The sequence below is a fragment of the Cyanistes caeruleus genome, chromosome 3 (genome assembly GCF_971803275.1).
Source record: "Cyanistes caeruleus chromosome 3, bCyaCae1.hap1.1, whole genome shotgun sequence".
Lineage (NCBI taxonomy): Eukaryota > Metazoa > Chordata > Aves > Passeriformes > Paridae > Cyanistes > Cyanistes caeruleus.
The window spans coordinates 60,566,234-60,584,226 of NC_141703.1; the positions used below are offsets into that span (position 1 = coordinate 60,566,234).

The following is a 17,993-nucleotide window of genomic DNA, read 5'->3' on the forward strand; positions in this document are numbered from 1 at the left end:
AGTAAATTATTTAACAAGTACTTAAAGTACGTACTCATTAACTCATGGTCCCTTTTATTTTCACTTGGTCTTACTTTGTAAGACTGCAAGAAATGAGACTGTAAAAGCAGCAATTCTTTCACCAGTACGTTTACTTGGGGTTGTTTTATTTAAAAAAAAGCTTTATATATTCTCATATGCATACATACAGATAAGGAACATTAAGAATTTCAGACCAAAGGATTTCAAAAACAAATAAAACAAGATGTTCAGGAGACATTTCAAGTTAAGGCTAGGTCAGGATTTTTCACTGAATAGCTTATAACATAAACAAACCATAATGCTAAATATAAACTAATTATTACCATAAAATCCTTCCTTAACAGATTTCAGAGATGCTTATAGTCTGATAATCCTCTACTGAAAGTGACATCAAGGAAGAATTACAACTAATACCATGCACAAGTTGACACACAATCATGAAACATCCTAAGTTGTTCTCCTTCCCTTTACATCCCTTTTCTATATGGCAAGCATTACAGCATGAACCCTCACGAAATCCTAAAGGGAAAGAAAAGCATTCCACTTCTGTCAGGCTCAATCTGGAAGTACAAATTAAAATGCTGTTTATAGTCCACAGACAGACTTCCTCAGAAAAATATGGAATCTTTCATATGGTACAAAAACACATTATGATATTTCAACACACATACATCCAGTAAAATTATGAAGCTTAAATAATCTTCCAGGAAATCTACAGAAGCCTTTTTTCCCTTTTGCTTATCCAGCTCAGTGGCAATATATGCCAAACAAGTCACTCATTATTCAGATTCTGTCTGAGAAATTTTTGCTTGCTTTTCTTATAAAGAAAATTATTTCAAAACTGCAGTCACAACAGACATCAAAGCAATCATACATGAATTACTGGGTTAATTTTTAATCACAATCTTCCTTAATAGCTATAAGAGCACTAAATATATAGAAACACAAATTTAATACAGTTACATTCTGACTTTTTGATTTCTACAGTTTCTTATATATAAAAGCTGACTGCCAGTCATCATGTCTGTCATCTATCCATGACTGTGATGGAATTGGGTGAAATGAAGTTCAGAGGAAGCTTAAGAAGCATTTAAGTTTTCTCCTATCATGACAGGGATTTCATCCCTCTACATTGCACAGACTTCAAAATGACTGGAGAAACATTAAGAGCTATTTCTATTATTATATTTGTTTACAAGGATTTAAAGGCAAACACCATTTATAAACCAGCGTAAGCAACACTTAATGGATACCAAATTCAGAACTTAACACTTACTCAACTAAAGGACTACTGACTAGAAATATAAGCACCAAAGACAATTAACATTCAGTTATTAATAACTAGGACCCACAACACAATGAATTACAAATAAAAAAGACTAACAACATCTGCAAAAAGATGATGTAACTCGCATTTGATCCACACCTTGTGATCTTGCAGAAGGAATGCACCAAGTGTAACACAGCGCATAAAGAAACAACCATACAATAATAGCACTGCATGTTGAAATTATGTTACCTGTGTAACTCATCATTAAGAGCTACACTGCAGTACCGTAGGAAAAAAGAACCCTATTATTAAATGCATTAAGATGCTAAGGCTATTGTTGAATGTGTATCCACATTTTCAGCAGCTTTCAGTACTATCCCTAGTACTTAGCACAGTACTTTGACACTGTTGCTTAAACAGCGGCTGAAGAAGTTCAAAACTCAGTAACACACCAAGAAATCAGAGTCCTGAAAATTTCCTGCTGATATCCATGCTAATTAAAACAACCAAACACATACAAACAGAAAACAAACAAAAACAAAACAAGACCAAAGAATGGAAAAAAGACAAGACATACTAACAAGGCTGGAAACTATTTAAATTTCAGAGAAGCTCAAACAAGATGCCTGGCTGAAGTTTTAAAACACTCTACAACCAACTTACAGTTGCTATCAAATCTATACCTTAGTAGAAGTACTGCCTGTATTTTTTAACAGACTGTGGTCCCATTCACCTAGTAGTAAGTTCATCTCTAAGTCTAAACTTAGAAAAAGTCCTTCTGCTGCCTGTTTTAGCAATTTATAAAATGGTACTTCTCTACACTCAAAAGAATGGATTATTCACAAGCATGTAAAGAGATGAACAGGATATCCCCTAAATTTAATTAAAACAACTACAAAAACATTTTCTGAGAATTTTCTTGAGGAAAAAAAAAAGCATTAGTTGTAAGTACATTTGTTGCTCTTTGAGAACTACAGTAAGCTCCAAAACTCTGTTAAATTTCCAAGCCATAGGGATAAACAAAACTACTTCTTACTCTGCTCTTCTAGCATATTTTCAAAATTGTACACCCATTTCAGTCTGTACAATACCTACAAGCCCCAGCAAGGAAGGCTAATTATAAGGAATAGTTTGCTTTGGTAGCTATTCTCTGTTGAACAAAGAAAAGTTACTTTTACTGTTCTGGACCATCACTAACCCTGTGCTGCAAAAAGAAACAGTAACTGGGACAAGAACTTCAAGCCTGAATGCCCACAATTCTTAAATTTACATCCTGATTGTCAAAGGTCATCAATATAGGAAGCCTCACCAACATTTCAAAATAGTGTAATAAACCATTAAACATGAGGAACAAACTTCTAACAAAACCCAGTGGAGAAGAGTAGGAAAAAAAACAACTCGGGAGTCATTTCTGGTACACAATAATGCCAAAATAATTTATAATCAAAGTAATTGTTTGCTCAAAGAAAATAGTGAAAAAGTTCACTGTGGTTTTTTTGTTTTACGAAAATATGTTAAAGATCTTACTTCTGCAAGTATAAAAAACTTCATAAATTTGAACAAGTTCCCATTAGTAAAGCATAATTATGTGCTTGAACATGATGAGTATCATTCTTCATCTCTGCACAGCACCAATAACAGAAGTCCTCATTCAGTAGGTACTAGAGCAAGTCACTTCATCCATATGGTAACCAACAGTGATACAACACCTAAACTACCACAGGCTCTAACACTTGCATGTATGGCATCATTATAATCCCTGCCTGCCAAACATTCATAACCTCTCAATATCTCTCTAGGGAAAGTCAGCTCCAGTGGAAGATGGAGATTTTTGCATATAACTGCAGCCACAAACCAAATCCTACTTCCAACACTCACAATGTACAATGGGTGTTTGGAGGCTTGCACAAAATGAGCTGATAAGGATTTCAACACCACTGACTGTAGCACAATTACTATCTTTGTTAGCAAATTCCAAAGGCAGACAAAGAGTTAACGTGCTCCCAGACATTAAAGCCAGAAGGATGATCAGGTGCTCCAATTTGATACCATAATTACGCTGCACTTCCATCATGCAATTCCTAAGTCTGAATGCTTTAGAACAGGCTAAAATAAATAAAGTTCTGTATCTCCAGTCACTCAGGAACTCTTTCCATCTTAGCTTTAGGCTATGGTTTCCTGTACAACCATGCTGAGAACAAACTGGTTTCTTATTTACAGTGATCATTACCATGAAATAATTTACTGAATAATTGTACCCCTAGTCCATATTAACAGCACTGCTTTCGGTGGCGTAAATGCAGTAAATAAAAAGTATAGGCCCACTTAAAAGAAGTTTTCAGTCATTTGTTAAAGTATAATACGTATTACACACAGTACATTTTAGTCTTATAAATTAATCAAAAGAATAGAAAAAGAACCAGTGCATCAAGTCAATGAGAACCAAGACACACTACTCCTTTCTAGTCATTTTTATGTTTCATCTACATCACACTGCAAACCCAGATCACAAATTATTCCCAGAAAGGTCATAGCAAGAATATACTTGCTATAATGGCACTGATATTCAGGTGTGTGCAGTTTTTTGTTTAAAAGACCATAGTAGCAATACTACTGTTTACAATTAGATGTACTTCCTAAGCTGTTAGGAAACAGGCCTGAAAAGGCTTATTTACTTTATTACCATCTGTAAGATGAACAGGTTATAAGGGGTCTTTATGTAGCACAGGTGTGTTAACCATACCCCTTCTTATTTATGCCTAAGCAAGATACATTAGCATATTGGGGGTTGCGAGGTTGGGCTGGGGTTGTTTGTTTAGGTTCTTTTGGAGGAGATGGTGGTGTTTGTTTTTTAATTATTTTCCCCTCCCACTCGGCTAACTTTGCTAGCTTACCACCACTGACACAGTCATTACTCTGTTCCCCATTATCTAGATCACAGTAACTTGTAAAGACTGGAACACTTCACTACCAATCCATTTGTCAGTGGGTTTAATTTTCATTTTCAGATAAGCCTGTAAAGAATGCAAATACTGAGACGGTAACAAAGATTGTTTTTCAACATTAAATACTTTAAAATCTTGCTTTCTCATTTTCACATACGCAGATGGTTTCATATTTATGCACTGCTCCAAAGAGCAACCAAAACTCCAGTGCTAAGGAATGGTTTCTAGAAATCAGTTGAAGAGATTAATTTCTCAGCATCTGCCTGAAATGCTAAATTACTGCTTTTACAACCTGTAACCTGGTATCTGTTGGTTCTTCCTATCTTGAAAGACAATGCAATAGCAAGCACTGCAGTAAACCTTAATTCTAAGTGTATCATGGCACACAGAAAATGCATCTGTAAAAGACGCTAGGAAAAGCTCCATCAAAAACGGTATTGCCACCCCCAGCTGGTCAGCAGACAGACAAGGTGCAGACTCTAAATTCCACATTGTTCTTTACTTAGAGCAGAGCTAACGAAGTCAATTCCACCGATAACAGATCTTTTACTCCATCAGACGAAGTGAGAAACTGGACTTGTCAGCATGACACAACAGCAAACACATTTTCTTCATCAAAGTTCTCTCTTTCTCCTCACTTGACTTGCCGTTAGTGAGGTTAATAATTTTTTCAAGTTACTCAGAAAGCTCAATTGAAGATATGAACAGATATTTTCAACAGTTCATCTCCTAGAACTCAAATCATGTGATTTTCAAAATGGTAGCAAGACTATGAAGCAAGTTTAAAATCTGTAAAACAAAAAATAACACCAAAGCCCCAAAGATGCAACAAAAAAAACCAAAATCATTCTAAATCTATGCTAATCTACCAGAAATCCTTTGTTGTAAAGTATCTATTCCCTTTCTCACCAAATATAGAGCAGCAAAACTTCCAGAAAACAAAAAACCCCATATAAACGTTAAAACCACTTACAAAATCAAAGTATGCAAAACTTCACCAAAAATATAATTGATGCATCCAGTTCTACTTTACTTCATTCACTACTGCTTACTAAAATCTTCAAAAAGTATTGAATTAGTCCATATTGTAAATGCAAAAATTTCACTTGTAAAACTGTAAAAATCTCACCTCTACCTGGTCAACCTTTCCACTATGTAACTGCATACATGATGAACGTTAATCCAGCTTCCTGACTGTACTTCACTTCACAATCTAGTACTAGTTACTACTGCTAGAGATTTCTCAAAGGCTGCTCACAAGTCTTTTGATTCTCATATTCAGCTTTAATCTTCCAGCTGCTCTACAACCTTAGCAGAAAGTAAAAACACACATCCTACACAAAAAAAAAACATTTCTAAATGGATCTTTTAATAAAAGTTTCTCTTAAAAAATAATGAGATTGTCAGATAATTAAAAAAAAAAAAGCTTTAAATCTCTATGCCTGTTTTGCATTTATCATCCATCATCTTTTTCTCCTGTCTCTTCAGCTTCACTGAATGACATGCACAAACAGGTGAACAAAACTTGCACCAGCCTAAAGAATGCAAAGAATTCTACAGGAAATGTCAAGGACAGGGAGGCAGTTGTTAGTTCTCTTATCCTTCATTCACAAAATCTGCTTTTGAGTAATGGCAAACAACATTTCAGATTAAGTTATTTTTAAATTCACTTATAGCAGCCTTTGTAAATGCTGTAAAACACATTAACTTTTAAAGTCTTCACTTTACAGGTAAATTAAAAATTATGCAAGTCCATACAAAATCTTAATACGTGCCTGTACAACAAAGCATTGTCTAAAAATATGTAAAACTCATTTTGCAACACTAAGTATAAGTACACAAAAAAATTCACTGTGATATAAACATGCGTTCTTCCATGCTTAAATATCAAACATGTGAAAATAAAAGTTCTACAGTTCTAAAGATGAAATACTAAACTCAGAAGACTCTGTCTAAAACTAGCAAGATTTAAAAACTGTAGTGAAATAAATCAAGGTAACCACTCCAAATCCAAGAAACTATGTAAGAACTATGCACTGAGACCATACCATGGCTCAAGTTAAGGAGAAGAATAAAAAAAGTATTTAACAGCCAAAAAACTGACCTGCATTTTTGTAAACCAAAAAATTAAGAGATGATGAATCTACCAACACACACACAAACATCTATGGCATACCCAACAGGCTTAAGAAAGAGTAGTCATAAGAACTGTTTTTTTGGTGATTTTGTTGGGGTTTTGGGTTTTTTGTTTGGCAGTTTGATTGTTATTTTTCTAATACAAAAAGTACAGAGAGTAGTATTCATATTCTCTGTTTATTTATTAACATTTGATAATTAATTTTCTACATGGCATTCTGCCAAGTACCTAATTTTTAATATCTAATCTTCACTATGACTTGAAATAAGTCATTCATACTGGGGAAATAAAGGTTACAGTTCTCAAAGGAGATACACGCCACACTGTCTATATTTAAAAGGCCATGCCCTGATAACAGGCATAGGAAGAGCTGCAAATGGTGTTCTAAAAACTGAACAGACTTAGAGATACTGGCATGGCCTTAAACGCAGTTATATACAGGTTTAAGGAAAGCTGGGAGTTAATCTATACAAGGTATTACATGGGTCAGATGCTTTTTCAAAGGCACGCTAAATGGAATTTTACAGCTACTTCGCTGGCCCAATTATGTCATCACTCACTCCTTTTCTCCTACCTTTTCCTTTGCCAGGTTTAGAATCACTTGGGATGTATTGATAGAAATCTTGAGTGATATATGCGTGTGCACGTAAGACCAAGAGAAATGGGGATTTCAAACACATATATTTACAATACACCTGCTTCTGAAATCCTTACATCCTTTTACAATATACTTCACTTTACCTCCTGTAAAAGGGGATAATCTAACAAACCAGCAAAAAAACTAACTAGAGAGATCCCACGGCCAGAAAAGTGGGGAGACAAGCAGAGTAACAACATATCTTGCACTGCCTTTAGTGAGTAACAAACTTTAAGCTCCAGCCCTGAATTCCAGTGAAGATGACAATAGAAGTATCCTGCCCCGAGATCCCCTGGAAGCAGAAACAGAAGCAATCTCACTAGGTTTTTAATGTCACATACATATATACAGGGAAACGTGCTGCTGTAAATTGTCTGATTGTACACAAAAATGACCTGGCCACTACTGCCATGCCAAAAAACCCAATTATTTTTTGTCTCCATTTAATAGAGTCATATCCTGCTTTGTGTAAAGAATGTAAATGGTTTTCCAACTGCAGCTAAACAAAAGTGTAGTCTACCTGGAGATGACAGATTGAACAAAGACACAACGTGCATGGGAGAAGAAAGGATATGATCTTTGGCTAGCCAAACAACAGAGGAAGAAGGTATTTCTGGCTATTGTTACCCTGAGGGATTTAAACATTCTGGAAAAACTACCATTCATGTCAAACTGTTAACATATGCTCTTAAAATCAGCGTACAGACATATTCTAGGTGTCATTTTCCAAAACACTGAGTATCGATAAGATTATGATTCTCCTATTGGGCTAGGATCCCCTGAAAGCTTAGGGGGATTTTCTGGTTGATAAAAGAAAATAAAATCAAAAAACAACAACAACCACACAACAACAACAAACAAGTAACACCACCAAACACCAGTGAGGCCTGTGAAGAGAAGGATTAGTGTCTTGGTTTACAAAATTCAAATGAAAGAAAACCAAAGAACAGTTCTGAAATGTTATGCTAGCAGCATAATGGTGACACTGTTGGCTTTAACACCTCAATCTGCCTTCTACCACCTTCATGCACTTATTGACTAAAAAAACATAATCAGAATGCAACAGTGTTGGAACTTGTCTTCTAGCACTCCTGGAAGACAAGCTGCTACTCATTATAGTTCTCTGGCATCTTAGAAAGATGTGATGAAAGACACTACAGCAGTCAACACCTTATGATCAACATAATCAGAGACTGCTGATAGAGTTAGGACTTTCAATGTTAAGAAAAGAATCCAGCCTCTCCCAGCAACCCATTTTATTTAAAAAAAATAAGTAAAGTCTAGCCACTGGTATCACTCCTGATTTAAGTTATGGCACCAAGAAGGTATTTAAAAAGTGCTTCCACCTCCCATTGCTATGGCATTTTTCCCACCTTGTGTTTAGTGCCTTGTCTCCTCACCCTAGCCTCAGTTTTTCTAGGGTTTTCTGTCCTGCTCCACATTCCCAAGATGGGAAGATTTATCTTAAAAGTTGTTTCTCCCATTCATGTAGCTTCCTAGAGAGGAAGTTCTTGGGAAGAAGCAATGGTCTTCCTGGCCACTCACAAACCCGTATCACAAAAGGTCCTCAACACATTGAGGACTTCCACACATAATTAATATCAAACCATCATACTTTAAAACTGATGTTTTAATCAATTCAGCCTGCACACACAACAGTCTCAACTTCCCTGCGTACACTGTGAAAGAAATGAGAATATTCATATGCATGTACTGTTAAGACCAGGCAGTGGTCATTTACTTGAAAAGGTGAAGGTGAGAGAATACATGTACTTGAACTGGTGAAAATGGGACCAAAATATGCAGTTTTCTTACTCTAACTGCACAGAATTGGTGCACCAGATTCAAAGGTTCACCACCCTTCAGCAGGCCTGTGTGGATCTCATCACGCATTAATGCTTTAAAGCAAAGCCATCAAGACCAAAAGTACCCCATGTTCAATTCAAAGAGCCACAACAATGTTGGTGAACATCCCTTATCCCACCATACTCATTTTCCTTAAGTGTCTCTTGGCTGTCAAAGAGATTTTTAAATACACCACAGAATCACAACAGGTTCAACCTTAGAAAAGTCAATACTCTTAAAAAGAGAATCTAAAGCAGGATGAAGTCTAGACTTAATCCTATAAAAAATATATACCTAAGAATAAATATTAATTATTTCTGTATAATTAATAATCTAAACTGCAATCACCACTAGTATTTTCACACTCTACAGTATTCTTGTCTTCCTCAACACAATGGGAATATATACACTGAACAGACTGTTAAGCACAATTTATGCACACAGTAGTTTCAAACCATAATCAATACAACCCACCCTTTCAGGAGAAAATTAAGTTCTTTAATACAATATCTGCATGTGCTGAGACCTGAGAAATAACATTTTAATTAGACCTAAACATCACACTGCTTCATTTCACAGAATGGCTGTAACAAGACCTGCAAGTTAGTGCAAATCAAACTATCAGAGAGTCCATCTTTTAATAAAGTTACAGGCAGTCTTACCTCTCATCCTCACCATCTACAAGAGGCGTTGTCAACGGCAGCACCTTCAGCGGGAAGAGGGACGCCGAGGATGGCATGTTGCTGCTACCGCCGTCTGAAGCGGCTGATGTTCCACCACCGCTCTCAACGCTGGCAGCTTGAGGTAAACCCACCAAGGAAGGTTCTGTAGGCCGTCTACCGTCTTCGATTTGGCTTACAATGGACTGAGCTAGTGATTGTGCAGGGAACTGGGTAGAGCTTAGTGGCATCTGTTGCGGCACACTCTGTGCCACTGGCATACCTATACTTGTTGATATCAAGGGAGGCTGACTAACACTTTGAGCCAAATTGCCATTCTGCACAGCTGAAGCCTGTGCTATGTTCTGTGGCTGTCCCAAACCTACAGAAGCAGAAGGTATGCCAGGAGGCACAGCTGAACCAGCTTGACTCGGTGCAGGAACAGTACTGGCAGAGGGTATAGGGCTTACCGCAGGCAGCTGCTGGCCAGTCATCCCTTGGACTACAGATTCTACTCCTTGTGCCTGTGGCTGTACAGGTAACAAGGTGTTTTGCTGAGCAATGACCATTTGTTGAGGAAGGCCTGCAGCGCTAGCCTGTAATCCCTGCTGCATTATTCCTGTCTGCACAGGCTGCACTACTTGGGAAGATGGAGGAGCAGCCGTTGATGGCATAACTGGAGGTGGAATTTGGTTTGTAGCAGATGGTGGTTGCACCACAGCAGATACGCTTCCTTGCTGCCCAACATTTAGTATTTGACCACCGGCAGCTACACCTGGTATTGCTGCTGGAGCATGTGCAACAGGCTGAGCTGGGGCAGCAGCTGGATGTGCTTGCACTGAAGGCTGCATGCCCTGTGCCTGGGCAACAGGAACCGGTTGCCCAGCTCCTACTCCTGTAGAACTTGGTTGCATGGCAGGGGCTGGAGTCTGAAGGATCTGCTGATGTTGAATGTAGTCTGGCATAGCCCCTGTGACAGAGTTCTGGTTCACCGGCTTAACGTGACCCGCGGCCATCTGCGTAGGAACTGGCTGCTGCTGCTGTTGTCCGTACTGCAACTGCTGCTGCTGCACCACTGGCAAAGTCTGCACAGGCTGTGCTGGCTGCGAATACGGCAGCTGCTGTTGAGCCATACTCTGAAGAGCAGGTTGCTGGTGGCCCAGAGATGGGGATACACCTAGTATATTAACTGGGGCTGGCTGAACCCCAGTAACAGTGGTTAGACTGGCCTGTGCAGGAGGTTGGACCCCTGGCTTCTGCTGTGGATAGTTTCCTTCTTGAGAATGCAGCTGGACTTGTGCAAGCTGTGATTGAGAAACACTCTGTGGTATACTAGATGCTGGAATTGCTGGAGGAGCAGCACTGCTAAAATCCATCTGCTGCGGACCCACACCTTGAAATGCTTGCTGCTGTACCACAGTAGGTGCTCCCATTTCTCCACTTCCCACACTTTCTGTATAGTGACTCAGTGTGCTTACATTGCTGCTAACAGAACTCCCACTGGTGCTCTCCCTTTCAGAAGTCACTTCAAGCGGGTTTTGTTTTATCGTCTCTACTGCTTTGTTTACTGCTACTCCCTCCGAAACTGCAACAGTGTTTTCTTTATCATAGAATTCAGTGCATGTCCATCTACCTTTTTTGAAAGGTTCAGAACTAGAATCTAATTTTACAACTCTAAACCTTGATGTGCCAGATGCAGGCTGCTGCTGGCTTGATCCCACTGCCACTCCTGCAGTTGGATTAGTAACATTGTTAATGACACTAGAGGAAGCACTCGTACCATTGCCAACACCACTCAAGATATTCACATTAGCATTGCTGCTAGCTCCAGACAAAGCATTTACATTACCAGTACTCATGATGTTGCTTAAATTGATAGTACCAAGCACATTGCTTGCCACACTAGAACTACCACCACCAATATTACTTAAGGTACTAGCTCCAGCAGCAGGACTTATACCTAAATTGCCAGGAGTACTTGTAGTGCGGATATTAGACACGGCAGATGCCGGGGAACCAGTGGATGATGCAGCAGAAACTGGTGCAGTTGATATAACATTGTCAGAGCTTCCAGTTGTTGATAGTTTTCTAAACGATGGACTGGGTGGTGGTCCTCCAGAAATTGGGGCACTACCCACCCCAGGATGCGATGGATGATGGTGTCCATGATGGTGGTGGTGAAGATGGTGGTGATGATGAACATGATGGGGATGAACACTTCCATTGATCACAACACTCTGCTGTGGGTGATGAGACAGAGGAGCATGCTGCTGAGGAAGATGAGGCTGGTTTGGAGAAACAGCCCCAGGAGTCTCTGCCTCTTGGAAGTTATTTAGAGTTTCTTCAGAAGAACTCCTCTCAGGTTCTCCCAAGTCAGTGGCTCTGGATAATGACACATCCAAGATTTCTGAAGATGACAGGTCTTCAGTGTGAGACTCATCCAGGTCATCGTAGCTTTCTGTATCCTCGGCTATGCTGTTATTAGAGCTCATACTAGCTGATATTTGGGCAGGGGTCACACTAGTAATTTGAAAGCCACTTTTCTTTTTCATTTGAGCTCCAGTCTGTGCAAGGGGCTGTGGCTGGAGCTGAGACTGCGAGAGGAGGTTCAGGCTTTGTGGATGAGGGGGTGTCGGCTGTGGACCCGCTGTTGAAGCTGCTGCAGGAGACGGAGGCGGCGGCTGGACCAGCAAAGGCGGCTGATAATCCTCGGCGGAGAGGGCAGCGCTCCCAACGCCGGTACCTGGTGCAGTGGGAGCAGTAACGCAGCTGCTGCCGCTGCTACTGCTGCTGCCCCTTCTAGGAAACATCGCCGGGTGCGCCATCTTCCTAGCACTAATGTCTGCGGCTGAGTCAGGCTGGTGCATTGTATCGGGTGTATTTTAAGAGTGCAATCCCCCGGTATGGAAAGAGACAGACACACACACACACACACACACACACACACAGTTAGCTGTATGCTCAGGGCAGGGCAGACACCACCACGCACAATCCACCCCCACCCCCCCCCGACTCCCGCAGCGCACGGGCTGAGGCGGCTCGGCACCGCCGCTCACCACCACCACCACCACCCCCCTCCCCTCCCCTCCTCCACCCCTCCGAGACAGGGAGGGGGCGAGCACCGGTCCTCCGCCGCCTCTGAATGTGACACTTTCAATCCTCCGCCATTCACTTTCTTTCTCCCTGCCACCCTTCCCCCCGCCTCCCTTTGATTTCTACCACCACCTCCCCGATCGGCCGCACCCCCCCCCTTCCCCAGCCCCCCGACTGCGCCTCTCCCGGGAGGGCAGTCGCCCGGCCGCCCCGGGGGCGAGCCCCTTCCTTCTCCCGGCGGAGGCTCCGCGGGGCGCCGCGGCTCGCCGGCAGCCGGCAGCACCGCCCTCCCTCCCTCCCTCCCCGCCTCGGCGGGGCGAGGGCAGCCGGCGGGCCCGCAGGGCAGCCCGGCGAGGCGGCCGGCGCCCCTCGCCATCACCGCTTCTACTAGTAAGAGGAGGAGGAAGGCGCGGATACGTACAGGACTGGCGCACAGCAGGGCGGCAGCGGCAGGCTGAGCCGGGCAGGGACATCCCCGTCAGTGGCAGCCATGGAGCTGAATCATTTTGGGTATTATAGAGACGGAATAAGGACGGAAGAAAAGCAGCAGCAGCAACCCGACAAGAGAGTCCATGAAAAGGAGTGAGGGAGGAAGGGAGGAAGGGAGAGCCAGCCAGGCAGCCTCTCTCTCCTCCCTGTGTCTGGCTGTCTCTGGAGGAGGCTCCGCTCCGCACGCTCTTCCTTCCCCCTCCGCCGCCTCCTCCCCCTTTATAACAGGCGGCACCCGCTCGTCCTCCGCAGAACCGCGCCTGGAATCCGTCCTCCTCCTCCCGCGTGTGCGTCCGCCCCGTCCTTTCTTCCCTCAGGGTCTACTCCCGGCTTCCCCGCCGCCGCGGGTCTCTCCCTCCCTGTGCCTGCCCCGTCTCCTCACGGAGCGCTGGAGGAGGCGCCGCGGGGGGGAGGAGGGGAGAGCTCGCCAAAGGGGAGGGCGGGCGAGAGACAACGTAAGATGGCGGCGGCCGCTGCGCACGCGCGCCCCGCCGGCAGACATAAAGCCCGTCTGGCCGGGGCCGGCGGAAATGGGGCTCGGCTCGCGTGGCGGAAATGGCCGAGCGCCGCCGAGCCCGCGGCGGGTGGGGGTGTCCTGGCTGGGGAGGGGGCGAGGCCGCGGCCATGGCGGGCGGCCGGTCCTCTCCCCGGCCGCGACGTGTACCCGCCGGGTGCCCCCTCTCTGCCCGCAGCATGACTGTGCCTCACATGACCTGCCGCCTCCCTCCCCCTCTCCTCAGCTCCGCTGCAGATTTATTCAAGTTATTCATCACCTTCTCTCTTTCCTCCCCTCCCTCGGTCCAGAATATTCCTGCCCGCTCCTTCCCCCGCGCATGGGGAGGGAAGCCGAGTGTGCGCGCATCCCGCTTGCTCGGGGCCGCCTTTCCCTTTGTGCCCGGGGCGGGCGGCTCGCCCCGGTGCCCCGCTCCATCCCATCCCCGGCGGGGGTCGCCGCCCACCCCGCAGGCGCCCTCAGCATCGCCGGTGCCGGGCAGCGATGGCCGGAGGTCAGGGGCAGTCGATCGAATCGATCACCTGCATTCACATGCGGCGTGTGTATGTGTGTGTATGTGGAGGAGCTTCTCATGAAAGCTCCAGACGAACCGTACCGAAGCACTGATCAGGAAAAAAAAAAACCCAACAAAAAAACCCAAAAAAACCCCCAAAAAATTACTAAACGGGATCGAGGTGAAATCAACCGACGACCCTTCACTGTTCCAGTGCCGGCATCCTCAGAGCCAGGCGGCAAAGCTCAATACGCCCACCGCCCTTCGCCCCTTCGGTGAGCAGCAGCCACCTGATCTCCAGAGACACTCGAAGCACAAATACCTGCCAGGAGATTTTCCTTTGCATCCTTGTGCCTGTTGGCTTGCACAGAGCTGCCTGGCAGGTATCTCATGGCCCAACCATGACCAATGGATCCCCACCATTGGCGTTGCTCTGCCTCTCCCGGCAGAAAACCCCTCTCCAGGCAGACTTTCAGAGCGCCTTAGGTGGGGTGTCCTGCATTCCTGCGGAGACAGAGACAGGTTCACACCCTCTGCCCTGTGTCTCCAGCAGCCTGGTGGTACTTGGGGTGTGCATTGTGCCTGGAGAGCTGCTGGTGTTCCCAACCCCTGGCAGCATGGCCTTGTCTCCAAACAGAGGCATCCATGAGCAGGCAGGAGGTGTCTCAAGTCCCTGCTTTGAAATTGGTCTGGCTTGCCTGGAACGGTGAAGTGTTTGCAGGACTTGAAGGGCTCAAGCTAATGTAACCTGACTGTGGAGCCCACTGGTCAGGAGAATCAACAGAGCATGGTGAAAAAAACAGGGCTTGGCTCTTGCTGCAGTGAATATTTAAGCACATAAGGAAGAGTAGTAGAGCTTTAATGGGAAAAAAGGTTGTGAGAGTCCAAGGTATTATATCATATAGCTGAGTCATTAGAGAGTTCTTATGGGAGATGTAAATGTTCCTTCAGGCAGAGAGGAGATTTGAGTCTCCCATGTTTAGTGTGTGGCATTTAATCACCGAGGAACTAAAAAGCTGCTTTTCTTGCTCCATTTTGTGAAAAGGGCAAGGATTTAAGGTCACACACACTGAGAGCTTTTGCTGCCTGTTCCTGAATTTCACCCTTCCATCTTGCTTCTCCCTGCTAACCTGGCTTGTCTGGCTCTCATTTGGTGTGGGGATGAGGTGGCTTTTGAGAAAACCCTGTCTTTTGAAGGTTTTTGCAGTTTAATTCCTTTTATCTGGAATGCAGGCATTCAGCTCAGGTCTCCAGGTACCTGAAAGGTAGACTTGCAACCCTTGCTCCTTCCATGGCTGTACTGCCCTTATATAGACACTAATGAACAATTGACACATAGTTAAATAATATTCTTCTTTTCCTATGGGCAAGACAATATCATCTTTTTAAAACTAATAATCAGATAGAAGTCCATACTTGCAGACCACACTACCTGAGAATGAGCTGCCTACATGTAACCTTCGCAGATTTCAGGACATCATCACAAAGGTGCCCACAATCTGTCCACATCTTGATCCTTGGTGCAACACTGAAATCTTAGATTGTCTTTAATGAGATACTCACATGTGTAAACATTTCTGAGATAAGAGCTCGACACTGCAAGTCAACTGCCATTAAAAATCCTTGTTCTGTCTGCTTATAACTTTTCCAGAACAATTTCCTTTGAGGAATTGAGTCTTCTATGATGAGTTGCAGCTCAAAGATGATTTTTTTTGAATGTTTGAACAAAGTCCAACTACTTTTAAAGCACATAGGCTATGAATACAGATGAGTTGGTTTCTAGACTTAAAATTTTGTGTGAAAGCAGCCTAAAAAGGATTGAACTGTAAAGTTTGTATGCACCTAATCAGTATCAGCAAGGCTGATAAATAATTAAAAGAACAGTACTGTTATTGATTAAATGTTTGCTTTACTTATGATAATTAAGTTATATTCATTTTGAGTAGCTGGGCTGCTTCACAGTACAGTGTGAGAAATTTATTTTTTTTTAATTTGGTCTATATAATTCTCTTCTTATAAAAAACTGAAGAAAAATGAAATTTAGATAACAGTGTTAACTTATCTGTATAATGTGGTCACAGGTCTGTTAACAATCAAAATAATGGTCTAGACTAGATAAAGCACATCGGAAGAGGCACATTTAAAAATATTTTTTTTAAGCTGTTTGTAAATATGAACATTTTCATGTTACACCCTTTTTCTTTCCTTATCTATTTTCTTCAGGTATAAGCTTACTTCTGTTTCTTTCATTTTTTTGGTAAGCATTAGTCTAAGCATAAAAATGGGATTCTCGGATTAACAATTTTAATTTCTTTTCATATCCATTAAACCATATGAAATTAAAATTAAACCACTGAAATTTATAATCGTTACGGATTGTGTTCTTTAGTTTTTCAAGGTGGGAAAAGAAATTTCATCATATACCTAATTTACAAAACACCAGACATTTAAAAATGCAGCCACCACACAACTGGCCATGTGTAGAAAGTAAGTGAAATTACACAGTAGTTATTCCAAAAAAGTCTACCTGCTTTTTTTAAAATTAACTGTATTGATCAGCCAGCTGGAACCAGAGTTACTTGTGTCATCACTGGATGAATTCAGCAGCTTGCGAGCATGAGCATGGTCACTGCTTATAACTACAGGGCAGACAGTCCTGCAGTCCCATCATTACCTCAGCTGCACACCAAAGACTGCTGGAGGGCTGCCAGGATAGAGGAATCCCTTTGGATTGCATCTCCTACATACATGCTTCCCAAATGAACAAGCACAGATGATCTTGATGCAGTCCTAGCTGTCAGGCAGGGAGAGTAAGTGTCTGGAATAAACCTTATTTCAACTTTAAAATCTTATGATTCAGGCTAGTGCAAGAGGACAAGATCTTCACAGTGTAAATATTTAGAGATCTGTCTCCTGTATATGTAATGTTTCTTCAGACAGAGAACAACAAGCCTTGTTACCACCACAGATTCTCCAAGGATACCAAAAGAAGCAATATTTTAATATTTTCTTTCTTTGGCTCCTTAACTGTTTGACACAGTTGTGTGCATTCATCCTAGCGTATGCAGTAGTTTATGTCTTTGTACTGAGTAATTATAAAGCCAACAAGCAGGAATACTATAGGGTTTTTACTCAAAACAGTCAGAATAATGACAAATCAGTCTGATGCATGCTTTAAATCCTGTGTGACTGCTTCATAAATAATTTTTTTTAAAATTTAATGAAAAGAATTTTTTCCCCATGAAGCTGCCATTGTTGGTTTAGGCAGAAAGCTCCTCTGTTCATTAATATTGCTGACTGCAGTCTCTAAGTTGATTTGCAAGGATGTATGCAATTTTTTCTTCCTTCTAAGTAGTCATAAGAAAATTCTCACCTTTCAGCCCTGAAAAAGTGGTAATTCTGCTTCTGCATTTTCTTAGAAAGTTCAAGTCAAGTCTTGATCTTCCTTTCTTGTTTTGTTTTTAGTTGGCCGGTTAGTTGGTTGATTGAGTTTACTGATTCCAAAACGCCTACTGAGACATTTTTCATCTCTTATTTTAATTCTTATTAAGTAATGTTGAACATTTGGGAAAGGAAAGTTTTCTCACAAGTTTTTTTTTAAATAAATGCTTGCAGAAATCAACAATTCTGAAGTCTTGGAAAAAAAAAAAAAAGAATATCAGTTCTCTTTAGACTAATAAGGTATATTCCAATGCCAATATACACAAAATCATCTTTCTTGATCACCTGGAAAAGTTGTTTTAAAATATTCATTATTACCTGCACTTGGGGAATGTGGCCAAGTAGGTAGTCTTTTTTTAATGGGGATTGCATTCAAATTCAGATTTAATGAAAGATGCTTAGAAACTTTAGCATTGCTTTAAACTTTATAGGTGTGTAGACTACATACA

The 17,993-nt window shown here is 42.2% G+C and overlaps 1 protein-coding gene across 14 annotated transcripts in view; it reads right to left on the reverse strand.

The window, feature by feature from the left end:
* TSC22D1 (TSC22 domain family member 1) overlaps positions 1-17,750 on the reverse strand; it is a 96,544-nt gene extending 78,794 nt beyond the window's left edge. For 13 of the 14 annotated variants that reach the window (XR_015284591.1, XR_015284592.1, XR_015284581.1 and 10 more), the window contains exons 1-2: positions 13,029-17,750; positions 9,518-12,372 (exon numbers count right to left, since the gene is read on the reverse strand). Coding sequence is in view for 2 of the 14 variants with exons in the window: in XM_086881238.1 (XP_086737364.1) it covers positions 9,518-12,339 (2,822 nt within the window). In the remaining 12 variants the exon portion in view is untranslated. Of the gene's footprint in view, positions 1-9,517; positions 12,382-13,028 lie in introns of those variants that run through there. The other variant, XM_086881236.1, reaches the window with a different exon arrangement.
* Positions 17,751-17,993: the final 243 nt, after the last annotated feature.